The sequence below is a fragment of the Schistocerca cancellata genome, chromosome 2 (assembly GCF_023864275.1).
Source record: "Schistocerca cancellata isolate TAMUIC-IGC-003103 chromosome 2, iqSchCanc2.1, whole genome shotgun sequence".
Taxonomy (NCBI): Eukaryota; Metazoa; Arthropoda; class Insecta; order Orthoptera; family Acrididae; genus Schistocerca; species Schistocerca cancellata.
The window spans coordinates 549,782,204-549,808,074 of NC_064627.1; the positions used below are offsets into that span (position 1 = coordinate 549,782,204).

Here is a 25,871-nt window from a genome sequence, read left to right on the forward strand (position 1 = left end):
AGTAATTTCTGGATCATTAACAGCTAATTAGTTTAGTGCTTGTTTGAGAAATTGCTCTAAACTCATTGTGTACCATCCAAGATAAAAGTGCTCCTTGGATATCAGAAGGATGATTTGCGACTAACGTTGCCCGACGTGTATAAAATTCTGCATTTTGTGGTAAATTCGCCACAAAAGACAACCGGAAAATTCCGCTGCAGCCGAGTATTGTTTAAGTGAGGTGAACTGGGTGGAATACGAGGACATTCAGAATCTGATGTTAGGATTCGACTGCAAACCCTAAAAATATACCAACTTCTTTCATTCGTTTCTAAAACCAAAATTGCAGATACTCTACCTCGACATATTACATTTTCTTGTCGAAATTAAATACGGTGCGCCTTGAAACATGAGGACCTGTTCAGGTCGATTTTACCTAAATTGAAGAAAATAAAATTTGATCAAGGCTAGGAATCTGCCTATCACAAAGGGGAGAGAATCAATTCGCTCTTCTATCAGCAGCTCTGCGTCTGATGACCATATCCGGTGTTGCAGGGCTGTGTCGACGAGGTTGATAGCGGGAATGTGGTGGTTCTTCACTCTCATCATGATCGCCTCTTACACGGCCAACCTGGCGGCGTTCCTCACCAACAGTAAGCTGGACGCGCCGATCGAGGGCGTCGAAGACCTGGCCAAACAGACCAAGATCAAGTACGGCACCTATGGTGGCGGTTCCACCGCAGGCTTTTTCAAGGTAAATGACGCCCACTGAAAATACAATCAGTTAAAATACGCTGCACTACAGAAAATAAGTTACATTGAGATCTCGTTCTCCATCTCTTTCATTCTCTCCTTCTCTCTCACTCTCAGACTTTCACTCATTCTCACATTTTCTCGCTCTCCACTCTCCAATTCTCTCTACCCCTCACGCGCTCTCAAACTACGTCATGTTCTCACTCTTCCTCACACTCTCTCTTCTCTCACACTCTCTAATAATATCTCACGTTCTCACACTTTCTCACACTCCCTTCTCTCTCACTCCCTCTCTTATCTCACAGTCTCTTCTCCTTCATGGACAGCAGTTCGATGGACCTGGGACTCTGTAATGCTTTGATTAGTACCATTGGCATACGGAGCCTTCACATCCAGCCTGCAGTGTATCTCGTAGCTAGAGGTCTGTGCGGACAACAAAAATGCTATCCGCATCGCATCCGCAAGTGTCTATCTGCAACCGCAAGTATTTTATTGGCATCTGCAGACAAGACAATATTGTAAAGAACATTAACCTCTCTGATACGCTGGAGCTCTAACGATAGCGTAGTAGCTGGTCTGAACTTTCGTCTGCTGAAATCGGTTCTCGTAATTTTCGTTCCATGGATTAAAAATTTAGATGCCCATCATGATTTCATTTTATTACTGTAGCCTGTCGTGTTCTTGACATGTTGCCTGTGTTATACCTTTCTTTCAAAGGTTTCTGCAGAATATTTCCTTAAAATCAGGATGTCAAAGTCGTGACACGGGTTGTCGTCGCACCTTGCACATTGCTAAACATTAATTATAGATATAGTTTTATCATTTGACCTTAATGTTTAATCCTGTTAGCGTGCTACCCTTCTCCATGTAATAAGCGTTGCGCAGTCTGCTTGCGAATATAACCGACATAAACTTTTGTAGGTCACTGATTTTATAGTGGGATAGCCGCTGGTACGATAGGATGTGTGTGTCCTTGTCTTCTTCTTCTGCCTGAACTTATCCTGTCTCTACACGGGTGGGTTCGGCATGCTATTTTGGATTTTGTTCGTCGTGGCCAGGTGTTCCTGACGCTTCCAACCCCCCCCCCCCCCCCCCCCCTCGCCCTCCGCCACTGGTCAGGACGGACTCTATGTATCCCATCTCATCTCACTGCGTCTAGTGTTCTCTTATGTAAAAGTGTGAAACCATTTTCTAAATTTTTGTAAATCCTTTAACTGGGGCGGGATGTGGGTACCAGGCTAGTATTCACCTATTCAAATTTGGAAAATCACCTAAAAACCACATCCAGGCTGGCCGGCACACCGGCCATCGTCGCTAATCCGCTGGTGTTTCAATCTGGAACCAGCACGCCTCCAAGTCTCCCTCCAGTGGGAGCTCTGAAGTGTTCGACTTACCGGGCGGGTGGGATATGGCGATCTTCCCGGTTTTCTTCACGTTTACATGTGCTATCATATTAAAACCACCCGAACGACCTGAAATGCGTTTCGCCTGATTTTCATGTAGCCCTCACAACGTAGATGTCTCGCAGGCCCTCTAATCTCTTTGCAGGGCAGCCGTTCGACTATACAGAATGGATACCACAAGATATCACTAGATAATACTGTTCTTTAAGGTAATCGTTCCAGGTGTAAATCAACACCATAATGCTGCAATTACTAGAAACGCCGTCATTAGAGATGAGACAGTACTTAAAGGTTGTAAACTCAGTTTTATTACAGTAGGTGACATTTCAAAATCACTACCACACTCGTTAGAATTCGAGTTAACAATGCCACGTAAGTCACTACAGCGATCTTCAGGCAAAATTAACTATTTTTATGACCAAGATATTGTGATACAATGTCTAGACTCCTAAAGTTTTATGAAAATTAGAAGTATTTTTGCTCTTTTTAAAGGTTTTCCCATACCTGTGAAACGTCATTCCTGATACGATTGCATGATGAACTACATGATGAACTGCATGTTTGAACTGAATTTGAATTAACCAGTTAAAATCAACGCTATTAACAGCGGCAAGCGCTCTATAGAAACCTCAAAATTAACATTGAATCACCAGTATTAACATTGTATTCATGATTGAGCAATTATTTGTCCACAGTCTGACTTTAAACAACATGACGAAGTGAAACTTCCTGGCAGATTAAAACTGTGTGCCCGACCGAGACTCGAACTCGGGACCTTTGCCTTTCGCGGGCAAGCGCTCTAACCAGGGCATATTGCGGAGACATGGCTTAGCCACAGCCTGGGGGATGTTTCCAGAATGAGATTTTCACTCTGCAGCGAAGTGTGCGCTGATATGAAACTTCCATGGCTTAGCCACAGCCTGGGGGATGTTTCCAGAATGAGATTTTCACTCTGCAGCGGAGTGTGCGCTGATGTGCGCTGGAAGTTTCATATCAGCGCACACTCCGCTGCAGAGTGAAAATCTCATTCTGGAAACATGACGAAGTTTTTTTTTCTGGGTCTGGATTGAAACCAAGCAGCTATAGCCACTGAAACTAAGGTAAGATTTATTGTCTGAGCGAGACTCGATCACATCAACATTCATCAGTGGTGACTAGGTCAAGTTTCCACCAATATCTGTTAGCAAATCTGAACTTGAAAATTTTTGTGCTATGCCTGGAATCCTGCCTTATCTTCCTGCTAGCTAACCACGAAAAAAGTTTGTGCCTCTTTAAAAATGTAACGTGTAACGTTTTGTGATGGGGACCCGAACCCAATATGTAATCAGATCGTCAACTAAGTAAAATCAAATGTTTGTCAGCGAAATTTTCACCAGCAGCGGGATATTCGGATTTGGAATTAGGATACTATTTCTTTGGCTCATCGAGAATCGACCCTAACACCTACGACTATTGTGTTCTATCCACGAACTCTTTGTTCACCAGTAGTGAGGTGTGTACATGTCTGATCAGACAACATGACAGCTATTGTTATTGTTAAAAACACATGGAGAGACATTAAAAATGATAATTATTTATCACTTGTAGTTCTATGTACATATGCTAGGGCTTGAAATGAAACCATGTATATTTTGCTTACAAATTAGATACTGTGGAAAAAATTCAACTCTCTAGTAAGTGGTCAATTATCAGCAGGTTTCTGACGTGGAAATTATGCTCGCCTCATGTCAGCGAGATGTAAAGACGCTTTTAGCCATTACAGCATCTATTCGAAGCAGTTTTGAAATTTTCACTGTTTCAAGATATTTGTCAGGTTGAGAAATACCATTGCAAAGTTTGACGTTACCAAGTACTGCCGCTATCGCTATTAATACTTTAAATCTGCTACTGCAACACGTGTGCCTGAAGGAAACATTTAATTCTCCTAGTTGCTCAAAAACTGGTAAATATTCGATTCACAGCAAACGGTTGCGGCGTTCTGTGGAAAGTGGACCGCAACAAGTAGTTGTTTAGTTCTTTCAGTGTCTAGGAAATACTTTTCACGTCAATATCGGACAACTCCAATTATTCGTAAATTACATGAAAACTAAATTAACTGCTGAAGACCGTTACTTCACATCACAACTTCATTTACTTGCGCTTAGCTACGACGCTTGCAAAATGCTAGAACTGGCGCAACAGACACAACTTTCAAAGTCTGAGGATGTTAGTGTCTTCTGTTAAATGTCATATTCATTCACTCCGGATGACTTGGTCGACGTCACCTATTTCAGGTATACAAGGAGGAAAATATTGCATAAAAATCAACTGTTTTCCTTAAACTCATTTTAAATGGTGGTCCAAGTCCACATTTTCGCGGAATTTCTCTAATTGTAGTATCCACTTCAACCATGTAGAAAAATATTTCAGCGTTGCAAAACGGACATCCAACTCAGAGGCCTTACACTCGGCGGCCAACCCAGATTTTCTAACTCTGTCAAACACCAGTTTCAGTAAACTGTAACAGACAGTCAGTGGTGTTGATGCTATTCAATCTCTGTTGAGCAATAACTTCACAGGTAAAAATTAGGTATAGCCTATCATATTATGTAGTGATAGTCTGGTGTTATGATTCAGCAGCATATGGAGAATCAATGCAAATTGTAGAACGGTCTGCCCATCCGTGCCGCGCAATAGAACTCTATGATTCTTTTGACTATTGTGATAACATACAGGTGTCGTTAATATGAAAATGTTAGGGGCTAAATTAATAACACTCTGCGCAAGCGACGCACAGAAGCTCAGCGGTATGAGGAACCTGTTGCTAATTCGGGTTATCTCTGTCTGAAGCATACTGCGCGAAGAAAAGCTCTTTAACATTGGCACTTTTCGCTTTTATTGACAAAGCATCAGCAGCCGATACATTTTAACGATAGGTATCTCTCTTTTAGTATTTATGGACTGTATGACAGTTTTGCTCAACGATGATTTATTTTAGACATTATACTATCATGTTTTTGTGTTCCTTGTTGTACTTCCTGATAACAGCAGCTTTTCCTTTCGAATTAGCAAAAGGTGGAATCGAATTTGCGCTACATATATTCGCTAGTTTTATTTTCAACGGAATTCTGAATCTGAATTTTCTGTCATTTCTTATGGTTTCCTACATAGAAGCCTTTCTTGATTTGGAACTTCATATTATTCGCAGCTTACGAAGTCTCCCTATCGATGTTACATTTTGAAATTAATGCTTTCTTCATTTGTACGCTTGTCTTACATGGAAAATGCCATTGACATAGATCTCAAGAAAAATGTTTCCAAGCCTATTATTATGTAAAAGATGCATTTCCTACTTTTAATATTTACAGTGTAACTACTGGAGATATTCTAAAAATGTGAAACATGACTGGTGATGAGCTTTTTAGTTTCAGTACACTTAAGACAGAAAAACACAAATAATTTTGACAGTTAATGATTTGTGTTGCTCGCAGTCAGCGAATCTGAGTATTACTAGTGACAATACTAACCCTTAAACCCAGTTACAGAAATGCAAATAAAACTCATTGATATACGCTTTGGATATTTCGGCACTCGACCGCCACGTCTTTGAGACACAAACTACAGTCACTTCCTAAACCTCTCAAGGCTGGTGTTCTTCCTGCTAGAAGTATAACTGAAGATTGGCAACAATATAGGATATGTTTGGCAACTCCTGTGACCGCCGAGTTACTTCCTGGACGATACAAAATTAGCCTGCAGAATTCACTTGTTATATTCGTATTATTTCCATTAAGTAATCAGAGTAATTTTCACATAAGGTGTGAAATAAAGTTATTAATTTATGTTTGTGAGTCCAGGAAAGTGATTCGACATGGAACTGCACTTAATCTGGTCTTACATTGCGAGCTTATTTGTCCGAGCTAACACTGAAGCAATAATGCAGAGCGAGCGCTGCATTATTCCGCCGCTTGTGGGGTAGCATGGTCAATTGCAAAACAGGGGCTGCTTTGTTCCGCGGTTCCAGTCTCATTGAAGGGTAGATTTATAGGTTTTTCGTGACAGATCTACAAGCAATCAGATAGAAAATCAATAAGGAAATTTTATTTATTTTATTTCAAAAATGCAACATTTCCATATTATTTCATTGCAACACAGGGTAACAAGTAAACACAGACCATTTGGAAGTCCAGAATGAGTAATATCTAATTTTTGCTGATATACACTCGTCTTGTTACAGATGCTTTATGTTTTATTAAAACAGACATTAATTGTAAGGATATTGTGGTAATTTGTATTTCATTTGAATCAGGACAGTGCATATTTTAATAGCGTTGTCCATTATTTTATTGAGCACAACAGTACACATCAGAGAGAAATTAATCATCTACAGTATATTCTCTCACATTACATAAAAAAGTGCGACAACGCTCATGTAGAGTACCGATTCCACACCTTTAGTAAACTTCTGTGTCTGAGTTAAAAGTGTTGTCAAACCGGGTTTGGTGGGTATTTTCGACCATAGAGGAATTTTCTTGACTGTTTTTCGATAAGGAGCTTGAAAGGTAAACATTTGAGGGGGTAAGATAAGAAGAATAAGTGCGTGAGGAATGACTTTTCAAATTCCTGGATAGTTTTGTTAGTGAAATTGGCAGAGTGTGTTATCATGTAGTATCAATACTTGATGAAGTTTTGTAGGTCATTTTTCTTACGCTGCAAACGATATGTATCTTAACTGTTGGCAAAAAATACCATCTGAGTATATTCTACCATGAGGAGATTTTCGTAATTCACAGCGCACTTTTTGAGCCACCAGAGGGAAAATATTCTGTTCACATTGTCCTTTTCTCAAGTATATGTCTTTTGTTAGGGCTCAGCCATTAATTCTTCTTAAGAAGTTAATATAAAGACATCATAACTAGTCACCAGTAGGAATACTGCATAGGAATTGTCATTAAGCCAACTACTGATGATCAATTGGAAATTTTTGGTAAAATCTTATGGGACCAAACTGCTGAGGTCATCGGTCCCTAAGCCTACTCACTACTTCATCGAACTTAAACTAACTTACACTATGGACAACACACACATCCATGTCCGAGGGAGGACTCGAACCTCCGACGGGGTGAGCCGTGACAAAGCGCCCCAGACCGCGGCCAATGACGATCAAGCAAAACTGCATTAATAGTTTGTTGTTTTAAATTAGAGCAACCTGTGCTACTGCTTCCTACTCCTTAATTTTGGCTATTGAATGCAAATGACACACGACTCTTAAATGGTCGCACTTCATCACATTTATCTGTTATAGAGGCTCCCTGAATGTGTAAAATCATTTGTGCCAGTACGACCTTTCTTGAAGCAAAAAATCTTCTGCTTTTCCCAAAAACACTCTCCCCACACTTAATACAAATGTTCAGAACTGCATCTGCTGCCCTCACCCCTTTACTAAACCCAAATCGTACAACGTGTCACAAATGTTAGACATTTTTCCGCTTGTGACTGTATTTCATCACACTTGAACTACGTTCATAAGTTTCAGGCCTGCGAAATCCAAGTCGTAAATACGAGAATTTCAAATAAGAAAATGACCGTTGATAAATACACTTATAGCGCTGTGCGACATTCACCTGCTTGGAGTCGTCTGACGTTGGCAGTGGGAGGTGTATGGCCCATAGCCGGTAGCTGCTGTGGGGCGAGAAAACCCTCAGGCATGAAGTGTTCTGATCTTCACACAACCATGAGCTGTTTGGCGGAAATGACTCTGGAAGTTTTTACTAATTATGTTTGAGGTTCTGCCAGGCCGATAACTGAATCAGGTATCTGACATGCGATTTATGAAACTGGGGAAAGGAGTGGATTCAAACATGCGACAGAGCAAAAACCTTACCACTCAACCCCAGGCAGATACTTTTTCGCAACAGCTCGAAAAGACTGACAGACTTTCCTACATACACTTCTGCATTCTACAGTGTTGCCAGATCGTGCATGTGCCCAGACAGAATTATTAGGTGTGGTCGGGAATATTGCCCACCTTAAGTGAACAACTCTGACTTCGTCACTGTGCCGGCAGAAAGTGCAGGATCTAATACTGAACTTCCATGTAATCTCAATGAAATATTCTGAATGGCTTTCAAATAAGATGTGACACTGAGCAAGTAAAACTCATTGTTTGAACCCAGATTTGATATTTGGGACCTAAGCAACAATTTCTCTTTACTGTCACGTTCCGAGCAAATATGGACGCAGTGATAAAAGCAGTACCACAGCTGTATCATGTTGGCATAGTGGTAACACGCTTGATTTCCTAAGCGCTGGTTGACATGTAAATCGGCTCCGATCTCAATGGGAAAACTCCACGGTTCGGAAGTCTTTCTCTCGTTTTCTTTGTTCGATCTGCAAATGGCCAGAACGAAATTCCTTATCTAAATGATGAGCCCTGCATCATAAGCCATCTCACAACCTCCATTCAATACATTTTAGCAGTGAGCTGAAGTGTCTGTTTTCGAAATACTGGGTTACTTCACAAGAATGGCTCAGAAAAAGCTCAAAGGGACCATTAATTACAGTAAACTGTGTGTTGCTTGTCTTTAGGGAATCATTAACTGTTACCTACTTGACGTAAGCAATGAACATTCTGAGGTAAATCTCGAGATGAAAAACGTATTGAATAGCAGAATGGCAAGCTTTTTCATATCTTACTTTCGGTAATTGCATCAGAAGATATGAATTCTTATTGCAAATATCATTTCAAAACTGTGACTGAAACAAACCGTTTTCTTTTATTACATTCGTCATAAGATAGATATGATAAGTGTACAACTCAAACGAATTTCCTGATGCCGGCCGGGGTGGCCGAGCGGTTCTAGGCGCTACAGTCTGGAACCGCACGACCGCTACGGTCGCAGGTTCGAATCCTGTCTCGGGCATGAATGTGTGTGATGTCCTTAGGTTAGTTTAAGTAGTTCTAAGTCCTAGGGGACTGATGACCTTAGAAGTTAAGTCCCATAGTGCTCAGAGCCATTTGAACCATTTCCTGATACATTTCAATCATAGTGACAGAATGTATGCTTCAAAGATTCGCAAGCCATTTTCTTCTACAGCAATTGCCGCATAAGTAACTTTTCCATTACTGCGTCGAAATTTAATGACACTTGCGTAAGCTATTAAATTCTCACATTCTACCACACGCGGCGTCTCCAAAACAAGCAGATCTGATAAAACTTAGCAGAATATCTACTGCGTCACTTTCAATTAGTTGATATTCTCCATAACACCGTTCATGGTACTCAAAGTCAGGTGGACTTCCACTGTCTACGTTTCCGTCGAAGTCGCACTGCGCCGCTTTCACTCGGTGTATCACTTCTTTTTCATAGAAAAGGTGTGGCATCACAGGCCGTATCATACCCTTTTGTAAGTACAGCATACCGGATTGATACAGTGGCGTAGTCGTTAAGACAGTCAGTTTCTAAGCTTCAGGTAGAGAGGCTTCGAGTCCTGTCATATCTGTGAATTTTAATCCGTGGTAAGAGTTACTACTTTAGGAGGACAATGAGAATTATGAGGTATTCATAACCCTAAAAAAATTCATTAGTATATAGCTGATGATGTAGTGTACTCAAAGGCTCGATTTCGTCTACACCGCCGTTCTTGCACCTGTATTCCTCTTTGTGTATTGTGATTTCTGCTTGGCCTCTGCCAATATTGACGTCCTGACTTCATGTGAACAAAGAGAAAACAAATTAATTTGATTCTTTTTCTCAATGTAAAAAAAACTAAATACTTTCTCTTTGGTGCCTTCATCGGCACTTCATTGGAATGTGACAAAAAAATTACATGTTTGTTTGTCTTTTCGATCCATGGTCGTAAAATACACTCCTGGAAATGGAAAAAAGAACACATTGACACCGGTGTGTCAGACCCACCATACTTGCTCCGGACACTGCGAGAGGGCTGTACAAGCAATGATCACACGCACGGCACAGCGGACACACCAGGAACCGCGGTGTTGGCCGTCGAATGGCGCTAGCTGCGCAGCATTTGTGCACCGCCGCCGTCAGTGTCAGCCAGTTTGCCGTGGCATACGGAGCTCCATCGCAGTCTTTAACACTGGTAGCATGCCGCGAAAGCGTGGACGTGAACCGTATGTGCAGTTGACGGACTTTGAACGAGGGCGTATAGTGGGCATGCGGGAGGCCGGGTGGACGTACCGCCGAATTGCTCAACACGTGGGGCGTGAGGTCTCCACAGTACATCGATGTTGTCGCCAGTGGTCGGCGGAAGGTGCACGTGCCCGTCGACCTGGGACCGGACCGCAGCGACCCACGGATGCACGCCAAGACCGTAGGATCCTACGCAGTGCCGTAGGGGACCGCACCGCCACTTCCCAGCAAATTAGGGACACTGTTGCTCCTGGGGTATCGGCGAGGACCATTCGCAACCGTCTCCATGAAGCTGGGCTACGGTCCCGCACACCGTTAGGCCGTCTTCCGCTCACGCCCCAACATCGTGCAGCCCGCCTCCAGTGGTGTCGCGACAGACGTGAATGGAGGGACGAATGGAGACGTGTCGTCTTCAGCGATGAGAGTCGCTTCTGCCTTGGTGCCAATGATGGTCGTATGCGTGTTTGGCGCCGTGCAGGTGAGCGCCACAATCAGGACTGCATACGACCGAGGCACACAGGGCCAACACCCGGCATCATGGTGTGGGGAGCGATCTCCTACACTGGCCGTACACCACTGGTGATCGTCGAGGGGACACTGAATAGTGCACGGTACATCCAAACCGTCATCGAACCCATCGTTCTACCATTCGTAGACCGGCAAGGGAACTGGCTGTTCCAACAGGACAATGCACGTCCGCATGTATCCCGTGCCACCCAACGTGCTCTAGAAGGTGTAAGTCAACTAACCTGGCCAGCAAGATCTCCGGATCTGTCCCCCATTGAGCATGTTTGGGACTGGATGAAGCGTCGTCTCACGCGGTCTGCACGTCCAGCATGAACGCTGGTCCAACTGAGGCGCCAGGTGGAAATGGCATGGCAAGCCGTTCCACAGGACTACATCCAGCATCTCTACGATCGTCTCCATGGGAGAATAGCAGCCTGCATTGCTGCGAAAGGTGGATATACACTGTACTAGTGCCGACATTGTGCATGCTCTGTTGCCTGTGTCTATGTGCCTGTGGTTCTGTCAGTGTGATCATGTGATGTATCTGACCCCAGGAATGTGTCAATAAAGTTTCCCCTTCCTGGGACAATGAATTCACGGTGTTCTTATTTCAATTTCCAGGAGTGTAATTTAAAGTCAAGAGTCTGTTTAACGACTGAAAAGAGTGAAATAGATAGCTTTGTTTCTCGTTTTCTCCTTAAAGAGAGAGCGAGAGATAAGACAAAAAATTTCCCCTCCTGCGAGGGAAAACAAAGCTTTCATTTGTCATAAACAAAATTTTCTACCTAATAGCAGTGATTCAGTAAGGTGTCCTGTTTCCGTCTTCCTCTACGACTGCAGTTAGCCGCCGGGGAATAGAGGCAACAAGTTTCCGAATGAATCTGTTACTCCATGACAACTCTCCCCATGCATTATGAACTGCTTCAGATAGTGCTGTCTTGGTTGTCGGTGTTGGTCTTCTACACCTAACAGTTTTCTCAATCACTGTTCATATGTGCTAATATGGGACTGCGGTCAACACTTTTAGGAGGCCAGTTCAACAGCTCAGCATCTCCGTTCAATTGGAACCAGTGTTTTACACAGTTCGCTGTGTGGGCAAGAGAATAGTCATGTTGGAACACTGTATTCTGCCTCCTGAAAATCTTAGACGAACAGAAGGAAGTATTACGTTCTCCAGTAATTCCCAGTAGTATTGACTACGAAACGGATTGTCTAGTTGCCACAGAACGCGGCAAATACTTGTTGATATCCATCCCCAAACTGCGAAAGCATTCCGGCCACATCTTTGCCTCTGATGGACATATTTGCTGTCGAATCTCGCTCCACTTGGTCGATATACGTGGACTGAAATATCTGGTACAGTAGAAAACACCTTCTCCACCGTAAATATAACTTGCTCCCTGTACGTAAGATTTTTTTCCTTCAGTACGCCAGTGTGAAGTTTAATCTGGCAGTCTCATGTTGCTTCTTGAACATTTCCTTAACCATTAATTTTCATCCATACCTTCTTTCTCGTTGAGACAGTGACGAATGGTCGACCTGCTCACACTTATCTGGAGGATGTTCCTATTTTCTGTTCATCAAAGAAGTGGGGTATATTATTGTCTTGGCCCCCCCGTGTCCGTCCGTGGACGCCCAGGGCAACGATGACGTTTGACGTGGCCCTCCTCTACCATATTCTTCACCTAGAGATGTGTCGCAGATCTTTTGTTCAAATGGCTCTGAGCACTATGGGACTTAACATCTGAGGTCATCAGTCCCCTACAACTTAGAACTACTTAAACCTAACTAACCTAACGACATCACACACATCCATGTCCGAGGCAGAGTTCGAACTTGCGACCGTAGCGGTCGCGCGGTTCCAGACTGAAGCGCCTAGAACCGCTCGGCCACTGAGGCCGGCAGATATTTTGTATCCAAGGGCACGGGAGATATGCTGATACAGTATCCATCTTCACAAAGGGCAAGAATGTGACGTTTATCAAATTCTTTTAGCTGTGACATTTCTCAAGTAAGGACCTGCTGACAAGCCAGGAGGAAACGAACTGCGAAGCAAAGTTTAGAGTACTTCCTTCGCCTCACAAGTCAAATTCATTCCCGATTACGTGTTTGAAAAAATATTTAATAAATTAGTTCCTTATGTATATTGCTTAGAGTATCGCGAAATGTATTTTGTCTCTAAACATCATACCTAGTAATAATGACATCGTTTTCAGAGACTAAAGATAAAATTTAGATTCACTTTCTGATGCAGCTCATGTTGCTCCAGCTGTCTTTTTTTTTTTGCAACTGTTTTACCTTACACACTCCACAGAAGTCTCTGTAACAGCGCTTCATACAAGTGGGAGGATTGTGAAGTTGGTAAAGCATTGAGTTTGTAACCTCTTATTATCGGCTTTTACAAATTTCAGTTCGTCGTAAACAAATAATTGTTAGTTCAGGAGGACAACGTCAATTGTAACGTTCAAGTTATTCATAGTACTGTAAAAATTTGTATATATGGCTCCAATGCTGACTGGAGTAAGGCGAGGACAATCGGTCTCTCCTGATTTCCCCATTCTAAATACACATCAGTTTGAGGATGAATGCAACCTTCTGTTGATAATTGTTTTTTATTTTTAACAGTACCATACTCTCACACTTTAAACTCTATTTCAACTAATTATTTCCACATCTACAGGAACACAACGTGTGATACGTTGCAGTCAAACTATAATCCAGTGCTATGAGATAAAGAGGCCGACTTGGCCCAGACTGTGAAGACTACCTAGATAATAAGCTTTATTTATTCTGCTTAAGAAGTTTTAAGATTAAACTAAATTCCTTCACCTACGCCTAGGTTAAAAGAAATCTGAACAGCACTAAATAGCTGTTAGTGAAGCAATTACTGGCTGCATTTTGCCGCATTTCGAGAAGGAAAAAAGCTTGCTTGGCAAAAAACTTATTTCCCAGAAGGAATGGAGGAACAAAATTAAACCCCTCATGTTGGGAGGTCATGTGAATTATTTCAATGATTACAAAATCAAATCAAATGAACAACGAAGTTGGCAGTACGCTTACACTGTTGATATCGGTATGAAGTTACAGTACCTGGGGCCTGAAATTATGCAGCGCCAGTTTAGCTTAGGAATACACTTATAATTCTGCAATTCGTATGCATTGCTAACACACTAAATTACTGTTGCAGTATAGTTATAGAGCCCAGTAAGTCAATGGCGTATTTTCCGGTGAGAAAGAGCAATGGTAAACAGTCTTCGCCACGTCAGTTTACTGAAACTGGCGTTTCACAGAGTTAGAATTTGTGTAAAGCCGCCAGCCCTGCTAGCCGTGCGGTCTAACGCAGTACTTTCGGGAGGGAAGGCGTGCCGGCCCAGGGCAGCAGATTAGTGTCGAGGTCCAGTCTGTAGATGGTTTTTAAGGCGCTTTTCCATATGCCTCGGCGAATGCGGGCTGGTTCCCCTTATTCTGCCTCAGTTACACTATGTCGGCGATTGCTGCGCAAATACTTTCTCCACGTACGCTTACACCATAGTTAATTATTAGTCAACCACGCACACATTGGAGTTACACTCGTCTAGTCGTCTAGTGTGAGACAGTCCCGGGGGAGGGGGGGGGGGGGGGCTCCACTGGGGACCGAACCGCACAATAACCCTGGGTTCGGTGTGGGGCAGCGGTGGAGTGAGTGGACTGCTGTAGGATGTTGTGGGGCTGTGAACCACTGCGATCTACGGCGTGGAAGAAACCTCATCGTCGTTTCTAGGTCCCCAGTTCCATACAATACAATACAAGTGTAAGGCCTCTGAGTCAGATGTAAGTCTGCAATGTCGAAATATTCTTTTACATGGTTGAAGTGGAAACTACAGTTAGAGAAATTCCGCGAAAATGTGAACGTGGACCACCATGTAAAATGAGTTTATTGCAACGAAAACTGTTGACTTTCTGCAATATTCTTCTCCTTGTACTGCTTGTAAAACATACATCAAAAAAAGTTTTGCATCACCCCAGCTCCCACAACACCAGAAGATAGACATTGATTGTGGATATTGTATCACAGACACAGTCCCTTTGATTGTTCAGAGGTGTCACTCAACCCACGCAACTCGCTCAGGCCGCCCAAAGGCTACTACTACAGCGGATGACCGCTACCTAAGGATTACGGCTCGGTGGAACCCTGACAGCAACGCCACAATGTTGAATAATGCTTCTCGTGCAGCCACAGGACGTCATGTTACGACTCAAACTGTGCGCGATAGGTTGCATGATGCGCAACTTCACTCCCGACGTCCATGGCGAGGTCTATCTTGGCAACCACGACACCATGCAGCGCGGTACAGACGGGCCCAACAGCATGCCGAATGGACCGCTCAGAATTGGCATCATGTTCTCTTCACCGATGAGCGTCGCACATACCTTCAACCAGACAATCATCGGAGACATGTTTTGGGGCAACCCGGTCAGGCTGAATGCCTTAGACACACTGTCCAGCGAGTGCAGCAAGGTGGAGGTTCCCTGATGTTTTGGGTGGCATGTGAGGCCGACGTACGACGCTGGTGGTCATGGAAGGCGCCGTAACGGCAGTACGATACGTGAATGCCTTCCTCCGACCGATAGTGCAACCATATTGGCAGCATATTGGCGAGGCATTCGTCTTCATGGACGACAAATCGCGCCCCCCACGTGCACATCTTGTGAATGACTTCCTTCAGGATAACGACATCGCTCGACTAGAGTGGCCAGCATGTTCTCCAGAGATGAACCCTATCAAATATGCCTGCGATAGATTGAAAAGGGCTGTTTATGGACGACGTGACCCACCAACCACTCTGAGGGATCTAAGCCATATCGCCATTGAGGAGTGGGACAATCTGGACCAACAGTGTCTTAATTAATTTGTTGATAGTAAGCCACGACGAATACATGCATGCATCAATGCAAGAGGTATTAGAAGTACCGGTATGTAGAGCAATCTGGACCACCAGATGGTGGTACAACATGCAATTTGTGGTTTTCAGTGAGCAATAAAAAGGGCAGAAATGATGTTTATGTTGATCTGTTCCAGTTTTCTGTACAGGTTCCGGAACTCTCGGAACTGAGAGATGCAAAACTTTCTTTTGATGTGTGTATTAGATTCTGACTATCATAGAGGAAATAAACGACTAACAGGAATAACAGGTAAGAAAGATTATATATTATCTTCTCGGTGTATCCAAGAAAATGAAATTGACAGAAAATTTTTGGCAGCTCGCTACACTAATTAGGACCACTTATACATTCCCGGTTAGAAGCCGCCAAGTTTTATTCTCGGAATAGCGCGGATAACGCGTTGTACGAACACGTAATAACGCCTAACCGGAGAATAAACGCAGGATAACTCAACCGGTGATTCTGGCAGGTTTTAGTGAAGTTAACTCGAGATTACGTTTTGACAATGGCAGGCATAGTTACAAATTAGGACGATATGATCGTTTGTTAGAACCAAGAAGGAGAAGAAACGGAGTCGTCACACAAATTATGTGGAAGATTATGACGATTCCAAATTTATATAAAAATTTCGTACAACTGCTTTTCGATCTCTTGACAAACTGGAGCATATGAATGAAATGTGAAACTATTTCCTAACATAAAACTTTTTGATTGTAGTGGGCCTAACCGACATTTGATATCGGTACGTCGTGAATCATATTCCGTCTTGTTATTTATGTAAATGAGGTAGATAAAATGAGCCTTTGTGCCAAAACAGTCTCACTTATTTGTCGTGCGATACAATTGTTGCAATATTATAGAAACACCTATTTCGTTTTATCTAGCAGACGGTGACAAAATAAACGAAATCAAATCGCGGAACCACACCATTATTAGATAATATCCATATTAACACCTTATTCAGTATTAGACAGCGATATTTTGATTTTTCATGCAGCATAACGTTTGACAACGTTGATCACGACGTAACTTTATATTGTGATCAAAGCCTGGAATAAAAAAACATTTGACAGTATTGGATCACTGTTCATTTCGCTACTATGTCGCAACTGGTGAAACGTTTGACAGTCTTTGATGAGGTAATAGATTCTTTCGCAAAAAGGAAAGCATGCCGTGTAACGCTGTAGCAAGATTAGAGAGTAAAAAATGCTGGGACCTTAAGATTGAAGAAACGTGTACTGTTGTGTTTGTTTCTTTTCTTTACTGGTTTTATGTTTGCTGTATTTTATGTTATACAATAGAGAAAATTTTCTGAAGAGTTCTTACTATCCGGATTACAAATAATCCCACCCCGTATTTTTGTGAGATTTTTTTTAAGTGTGATAGAATGTCTAACCTGCCGAGTGGGAGCAGGAGAGGCGTCACACGACATTTTAATTTCCACTGTCCTGAATAGAGGTTTGATGGCTTCCATTAAAAAATATAGATGGTTGAATTTCAAAGAGCGAAATACAGTGACGAGCGATAGAAGAATGCTGTGTGAAGAGATGTGGCACTGCACTTTGTCACACTTCAGACCAAATAACATGTCTTACATTTTCTAGAACATATATTTTTTATATGTCAAACTCTTCAGAAAGACGTGTGCTACAAAGTGAACATATTTTTGAAAAATCAATTTTTTTTAAATCTTTGACGTCTTATCTCAAACGTTTGAGGGGAGGGGCGGGGTAGGGCGGGGAGCGCCATTATCTAGTATTTTTTGCTCTGGTTCTGAAATATCGTAGATCTGGAGCTGGTAATGTGTACACTCAGGAAGCATTAAAGTAAACCAAAGGGAAATTTCGAAAGGGAAGTAAAAAATTTAAGGGAGAAGAGAAGCAGTGGATCTGGAAGATCAGTTAAACGAAATGGATAGTGTGCTGAAAAGAAGTTATACTATGTACCTCAACAAAAGTGAGACAAGGTTAGTGGAAAGTAGTCGAAATACCTCTGGTGATGCCGACGAACTGGGATTAGGAGATGAATTTTGGAAGTAGTATTGCAACTTGCAGAGAAAAATAGCAGATAATGGCAGAAGCAAAGAAGATACAACATGCAGACTTGCAAAAAACAAGAACAGCGTTTCCGATAAAGGTAGATATTTAACATCTAATGCAAATATAAATGTTAGTAAGTCTTTCCTGAAAGTACACTCCTGGAAATGGAAAAAAGAACACATTGACACCGGTGTGTCAGACCCACCATACTTGCTCCGGACACTGCGAGAGGGCTGTACAAGCAATGATCACACGCACGGCACAGCGGACACACCAGGAACCGCGGTGTTGGCCGTCGAATGGCGCTAGCTGCGCAGCATTTGTGCACCGCCGCCGTCAGTGTCAGCCAGTTTGCCGTGGCATACGGAGCTCCATCGCAGTCTTTAACACTGGTAGCATGCCGCGACAGCGTGGACGTGAACCGTATGTGCAGTTGACGGACTTTGAGCGAGGGCGTATAGTGGGCATGCGGGAGGCCGGGTGGACGTACCGCCGAATTGCTCAACACGTGGGGCGTGAGGTCTCCACAGTACATCGATGTTGTCGCCAGTGGTCGGCGGAAGGTGCACGTGCCCGTCGACCTGGGACCGGACCGCAGCGACGCACGGATGCACGCCAAGACCGTAGGATCCTACGCAGTGCCGTAGGGGACCGCACCGACACTTCCCAGCAAATTAGGGACACTGTTGCTCCTGGGTTACCGGCGAGGACCATTCGCAACCGTCTCCATGAAGCTGGGCTACGGTCCCGCACACCGTTAGGCCGTCTTCCGCTCACGCCCCAACATCGTACAGCCCGCCTCCAGTGGTGTCGCGACAGGCGTGAATGGTGGGACGAATGGAGACGTGTCGTCTTCAGCGATGAGAGTCGCTTCTGCCTTGGTGCCAATGATGGTCGTATGCGTGTTTGGCGCCGTGCAGGTGAGCGCCACAATCAGGACTGCATACGACCGAGGCACACAGGGCCAACACCCGGCATCATGGTGTGGGGAGCGATCTCCTACACTGGCCGTACACCACTGGTGATCGTCGAGGGGACACTGAATAGTGCACGGTACATCCAAACCGTCATCGAACCCATCGTTCTACCATTCCTAGACCGACAAGGGAACTTGCTGTTCCAACAGGACAATGCACGTCCGCATGTATACCGTGCCACCCAACGTGCTCTAGAAGGTGTAAGTCAACTACCCTGGCCAGCAAGATCTCCGGATCTGTCCCCCATTGAGCATGTTTGGGACTGGATGAAGCGTCGTCTCACGCGGTCTGCACGTCCAGCACGAACGCTGGTCCAACTGAGGCGCCAGGTGGAAATGGCATGGCAAGCCGTTCCACAGGACTACATCCAGCATCTCTACGATCGTCTCCATGGGAGAATAGCAGCCTGCATTGCTGCGAAAGATGGATATACACTGTACTAGTGCCGACATTGTGCATGCTCTGTTGCCTGTGTCTATGTGCCTGGGGTTCTGTCAGTGTGATCATGTGATGTATCTGACCCCAGGAATGTGTCAATAAAGTTTCCCCTTCCTGGGACAATGAATTCACGGTGTTCTTATTTCAATTTCCAGGAGTGTATTTATCTGAAAGTACATAAGCTTTTGAAATGTGGTGCTGTAGAAGAATGTTTAAGATTAGATGGAAAGATCAAATAACTAAGGAGTAGGTACTAGATCGCCTTAGGGGAAACTGTACCACAACTTGACTAAGATGGGACACGTCAATAAGACACATCCTAATGCATCAATGGATAATTAATTCAGTAATAGAAGACAGTGTGGAGGTTAAAACTGCAGAGGGGGACTGAGGTTTGCCTACAATAAGCAAGTTGAAGTTGATGTAGATTGCAACAGTTATTCAGGAACGAAGAGGCTTGCAGAGGGTCCTATCCAGAGCGACGACTACAGAAAACAAATAGCAGGAAAAGGAGATGTCAGACAGAGTTTCACAGGAAGGATCTTCAGCAAATGTCATTCATGCACGATAGAAGTGGTTTGCAGAGCGCTTGCTCGACCGATTCTTGAGTACTGCTCGCTAATCTGGGACCGTTACGAGGTAGGAGACTGATAAAAAGATAAAGAAGGTCCAACGAAGCACGACGCGTATCGTCATGGTATTGTTTAATCGGCGCCAGAGCTTTACAGACTTGCTCAAAAAAACTGCAGTTGTAGACACTGGAAGAGAGGCGTTGTGCACCGCAGACAGGTTCACTATTAAAATTTCGAGAGAGTACTTTCGGGGAAGATTCGGGCATCATATTACTTTTACATACGTGTAAGCCGTTCTCATGCAGAAGAACAGAGTTTCTATCACTTTTAATCAGAAAGAAAGAATCAGTTAACCTGGCGCCTTCCTTTTTCCTGCCTTCCTGGCCCTGGTAGAAAGATAGCAGCAGTGCGGCTTCTCTTCCCCAAGACTCCACCTGTTCAGTTTCTGATAAGTCGCGCGCTTATCACTGTACGTAGGATGTATAATAATTAATAGCGAGAAGAGACGCGGCTTTCAGTGTATTACAGCAAAGGTAAATAAGCTGCAGTAAATACTGGCAAATGTGTGATTACCAGCCGCCACTGGCTTCAGTATATAATTTGGTACAACAGTATTTCTAATGTAAACATTACGATTACGTGCCCATCTAACAGCGCTCAAATCTGGTTTAAACCCAATTGCTGTTCGTGAGTCACAAAACAACACTGAATGTCCGGTGTAGCGGCACTACTGTTTAAGATAGGGAAAGTTAGTTCTGTGCGATATTCTGAGCACAAGTTACAGCTAGGTGCGAGCCGGATTGCAGTAAGTTACGCTGACCAGCGGTTGCGAAGTGGAATGGAGGCCACAGGGCCGTCAAATCGCTGAAAAGAGTAAATGCAGCGGTTCGCATGTCGCAAGCCACAGGAAGAAGGAGCCCACTGGTGCGTAGAATTTTAGAACATGTTTTTTGCTCGAGTATCATGTCGTTTTTGGAAACCCAGAATCAACATGGATTCCGGCAACAGCGATCGTGTGAGACCCAACTCGCTTTATTTGTTCATGAGACCCAGAAAATATTAGATACAGGCTCCCAGGTAGATGCTATTTTCCTTGACTTCCGGAAGGCGTTCGATACAGTTCCGCACTATCGCCTGATAAACAAAGTAAGAGCCTACGGAATATCAGACCAGCTGTGTGGCTGGATTGAAGAGTTTTTAGCAAACAGAACATAGCATGTTGTTATCAATGGAAAGATGTCTACAGACGTTAAAGTAACCTCTGGCGTGCCACAGTGGAGTGTTATGGGACCATTGCTTTTTACAATATATATAAATGACCGAGTAGATAGTGTCGGAAGTTCCATGCGGCTTTTCGCGGATGATGCTGTAATATACAGAGAAGTTGCAGCATTAGAAAATTGTAGCGAAATGCAGGAAGATCTGCAGCGGATAGGCACTTGGTGCAGGGAGTGGCAACTGACCCTTAACATAGACAAATGTAATGTATTGCGAATACATAGAAAGAAGGATCCTTTATTGTATGATTATATGATAGCAGAACTGGTAGCAGTTACTTCTGTAAAATATCTGGGAGTATGCGTGCGGAACGATTTGAAATGGAATGATCATATAAAATTAATTGTTGGTAAGGCGGGTACCAGGTTCAGATTCATTGGGAGAGTCCTTAGAAAATGTAGTCCATCAACAAAGGAGGTGGCTTACAAAACACTCGTTCGACCTATACTTGAGTATTGCGGATCAGTGTGGGATCCGTACCAGATCGGGTTGACGGAGGAGATAGAGAAGATCTAAAGAAGAGCGGCGCGTTTCGTCACAGGGTTGTTTGGTAACCGTGATAGCGTTACGGAGATGTTTAACAAACTCAAGTGGCAGACTCTGCAAGAGAGGCGCTCTGCATCGCGGTGTAGCTTGCTCGCCAGATTTCGAGAGGGTGCGTTTCTGGATGAGGTATCGAATATATTGCTTCCCCCTACTTATACCTCCCGAGGAGATCACGAATGTAAAATTAGAGAGATTAGAGCGCGCACGGAGGCTTTCAGACAGTCGTTCTTCCCGCGAACCATACGCGACTGGAACAGGAAAGGGAGGTAATGACAGTTGCACGTAAAGTGCCCTCCACCACACACCGTTGGGTGGCTTGCGGAGTATAAATGTAGATGTAGATGTAGATGTAGAACCGGGGTGTGGGGCGTACGTGACTCGGAACGATGCGTTAGCAAAACAGAGGTGCGCAGCCGAGTATAAATAGGTCTTGTTTTCTAACGAGGTTCATTCAGGTGTGGCGTCTCTCCTGGATGGCGAGGCGTGTCACATCGCCAGGCTGCATGCAGAGCAGATGGGGTGATAGCGTCCCAGTCCACGACGAGTCGTTGGTTCGACCCTCTGAGGCCGACTCAGGGTCCGCAGCCAGTCAGGGCGGGCCACTCTTCGGGTCGCTACCGTGGGTAGTCTTCTCGTCTCCCGACACACGCCGAAGATTTACAAGTCAAGGGCGACAGCTTCGGATGCCAGAACGGGCGCGGTCGTTGCCGCCGCATTCCCAGCTACGTCAGCCGAGGAAGAAGCAGCAGCGGGGCCGGCCTGCGGCTCCCGGCGGAGCAGCGGGGAGTCAACGGGGATGGTGGCCACCATCCTGATGTAATGAGAACTCTACAGCTGGTGAACAAGGCCGGCACAACAGATGTCCTTAGGTTTAAATAGTTCTAAGTCTAGGGAACTGATGACCTCAGATGTTAAGTCCCATAGTGCTTTGAGCCATTTTTGTACCTTGAGTGATGTTGGGAAATACGATACACGTATGATGGTGCTGATGTAACATGACAGCTAACTCGCCAATACAGGCCAAGACAGATACGTCACTTCCAATACACTTGTACTAACTAGGACAATATTCCGTACTGAAGTCAGTGGGTGCTCGTAATCACAAATTCGCAATTGTCTCACAAACAGCTGGTTTAGCGAACCCGTGTTTATGGGAATGTTTTTGATTCCATTATCATGTACGAAGGGCTTTTTCTGAAAGCGGTTTGGTTTTATCTAGGATTCCAACACACCATATTTTTTTCACGTTCTTTTGGCTACAAAATCCAATTTTTCAACACTACAACCTTACGCCACCGTAGGGAGGGCCTTTTCGCCCGCATTGTACCACTCTGCTGGTCGACGTCGGAGCCAATCTCTTGCTGCATCAGTAACCTTTCCATTAACCCCGTACTGCTTCCATGGAGAGTATCCCTCATTGGACCAAACTCGTTGCTTCTTATGGTCTTGTGCTAGGCAGCGAGGAACCCAGCACGCACACGCCTTTGAGTATCCCAACTGGTGGAAGAGTTTGTCGCCACTACCAACAGAGACTTCCAGTTGTTCAGCGAGGCGTTTGATTGTGATCCGTCGATCACTTTCGAATGAGAGTGTCCGCACGTTCAATATTGCAGGAATCCCAACTGTGTGCGGCCGACCGGCATACAGGAGACTGGACAGGTTTGTGGAATCTCGTTGCAATGATGACAGACGCCTCGCGCAGTGACTCATCGTGCTTTTGTTCACTATCGGGTCTCCGTACACATCCTGCAAACGCCTATGAATGTCTGCGATGCTCTGGTTTGCCGCTAAAAGAAACATCATGGCAGCGCACTGCTCGGTACGCACAGATGCCAGTTTGAAGGCTACGTATAGCGCTGTCACCTATCGGATCTTCATGAAACTTTTGGAGCTGAAACGGGAATATTCCACGATGTCCCACAACAAATTCCGCATTTTTCTATCGTAACTGGCCGAGAACAAAAAATTGTTGCATTATTTATTGAACGCGTCTCATACTTTTCATCTGTGTCTGTTTTTAGTATTTATTATGTAACAGTATATGGCAAGAATCTTGTGTGTAAGGCAGTAATTACCATTCGAGCATTGTAAAGAAACCCCTTTTTCGCAGAATTCCAACGATTCCCTGTACCAGCGGATGTGGCTAGTGATGAAGCAAGCGCGACCCGACGTGTTCACCGCGGACAACCAGGAGGGCGTGGAGCGAGTGAAGAAAGAAAAGGGCAACTACGCCTTCTTCATGGAGTCCACCAGCATCGAGTACCAGACAGCGCTCAACTGCGACCTGCGCAAAGTTGGCGGACTGCTCGACTCCAAAGGCTACGGCATAGCGCTGCCCAGAGGTGAGCGGCAACGGGTGTTACGTCACATGCATTGCTCGCAATTAAAAATGCTGTACCACAAAGGTGGCATGCAACAAATGTCAAACTGCCATTACTAAATGCCTGGGTGAATGATTACCATTTCAGCGCAATCGCACAATGTCAGTAGTAGTAACGTCTTCTACATTTATCTGTCTTCTTATTCTTCTTCGTCTGTCGCTACATACATAAGCTGAAGTCCCTTGATCGCTGCTGTCTACATGTTCGGTCCAGTCTACGAAAGTAATGTGGGGCTTTTGACGGTGTTTCACTAATAGGTACACTGATTTACGAGGAAGGTTTGTGCATATAATTTACCAATATTTCGTGCTAACTGACTGAACCACGATGAATTAAAAGTCCCCTGTCGCTGTGAAAACGATGTCTCCGCCATCTAGTGGCAATCGGTGATTGTATGATTTATTATAGACAATAAAGTGTATTCTCTTCTTTCCTTATCTCTTTTCCTCATCTGCCTCCCTTTTTTATTCAAAAAAGGTATTCACATTTTGTTTTAGTGGCCGTGCCGCTCTTGGTTGCACGCTAGGTGGGTGACCTTGAACGGGACTTAGCCGCTGGATGAGACTGCCGGGCAGGAGCAAGTATCACAGTTCCTTTATGAACTGTTCATTCTACGTTCAATCTTCACCTGAAATTTTATGCTGACGACTCCTTCAGCGTCTGTAACGTTTCAGAGCAAAGTAGTACAGTACTGGTAAACTGATCCAAAACTGCACGTTCATTATTTGGGATGAGGTTCCGATGTCTCATAAAATATCTGTAGGGGCGTTACACAGAACAATGCGAGATTTGCGGAACAACAATAGCTCTATGACTGGCTCCACCATTTTATCCTCTGGAGACTTCCGTCCAGTCTTACCAGTATTTTCAATAGGGGCGATAGCAGACAAAGTCGAAGCATCTGCCACCACCATCTAGCAGTGAATTTCATCTCCTTGAAACCATCCATGCAGATTATACACTACATTTTTCCTCTGCGTTTATCTGTTTTTGCGCCGCTGCCCCACCGTCCATTTGCAGGACGATGCGAGTGGCTGCCATCGCGTCAGTTGTCTTCACTTTCATTATTACGACGTCTCTCGCAGCGTGCCCTGTTGCTGCATGATCGAGAGCGTTCGTTTCATCTTGGCTGCTACCTGCGGCAGTTCTCCGCTCGCTCCGAGACACCATTGTCGCTCTCGTCCGACCTATTGTCGTTTTCTGTTGGCTCTGAGGACTATGCGACTTAACTTCTGAGGTCATCAGTCGCCTAGAACTTAGAACTAATTAGACCTAACTAACCTAAGGACATCACACACATCCATGCCCGAGGCATGATTCGAACCTGCGACCGTAGCGGTCGCTCGGCTCCAGACTGTAGCGCCTAGAACCGCACGGCCTTCTTCAATAAATATTAGAAGTTGAAGTCCACAGACGCGGTTTCTGTCCGTATGTTCAGGCTCATCTCATGAACTGCTTCCCTGTTTTCGTACCGTTTTCACTAAAGCCGTACTCTCACAGGACAGCCAGCCGATTTGGCCGAGCGGTTCTGGCCGCTACAGTCTGGAACCGCGCAACCGCTACGGTCGCAGGTTCGAATCATGCCTCGGGAATGGATGCGTGTGATGTCCTTAAGTTATTTAGGTTTAAGTAGTTCTGATGACCTCAGAAGTTAAGTGGCATAGTGTTCAGAGCCATTTGAACCATCTCACAGGACGTGAAAACGTACGTGGACGAGCAGCTACTGACATCACGGGATGGAATTCGACATTCCACTACATTGTGAAGCCTGGGATGAAGAATCTAGCTGTTAGACTTCCGTCGCGTCAAGAGGAATGTGACCAATTAGACGCGACATCGATTTTATGTCACTAGCATAGCTTAGAAGGCGCCATATTGTTTACAATTAACTCTGTATTTGGTTTTTTATTATAGAGTAGGTGATATGAATACAGGCTGTT

The 25,871-nt window shown here is 44.4% G+C and overlaps 1 protein-coding gene across 1 annotated transcript in view; it reads left to right on the top strand.

Moving 5' to 3' along the window:
• LOC126162132 (glutamate receptor ionotropic, kainate 2-like) overlaps window positions 1–25,871 on the top strand; it is a 267,360-nt gene that overhangs the window by 197,132 nt on the left and 44,357 nt on the right. Inside the window, exons 14-15 of the mRNA XM_049918426.1 lie at window positions 535–733; window positions 23,661–23,892. Of these exons, the coding sequence (XP_049774383.1) occupies window positions 535–733; window positions 23,661–23,892 (431 nt within the window). The remainder of the gene's footprint in view (window positions 1–534; window positions 734–23,660; window positions 23,893–25,871) is intronic.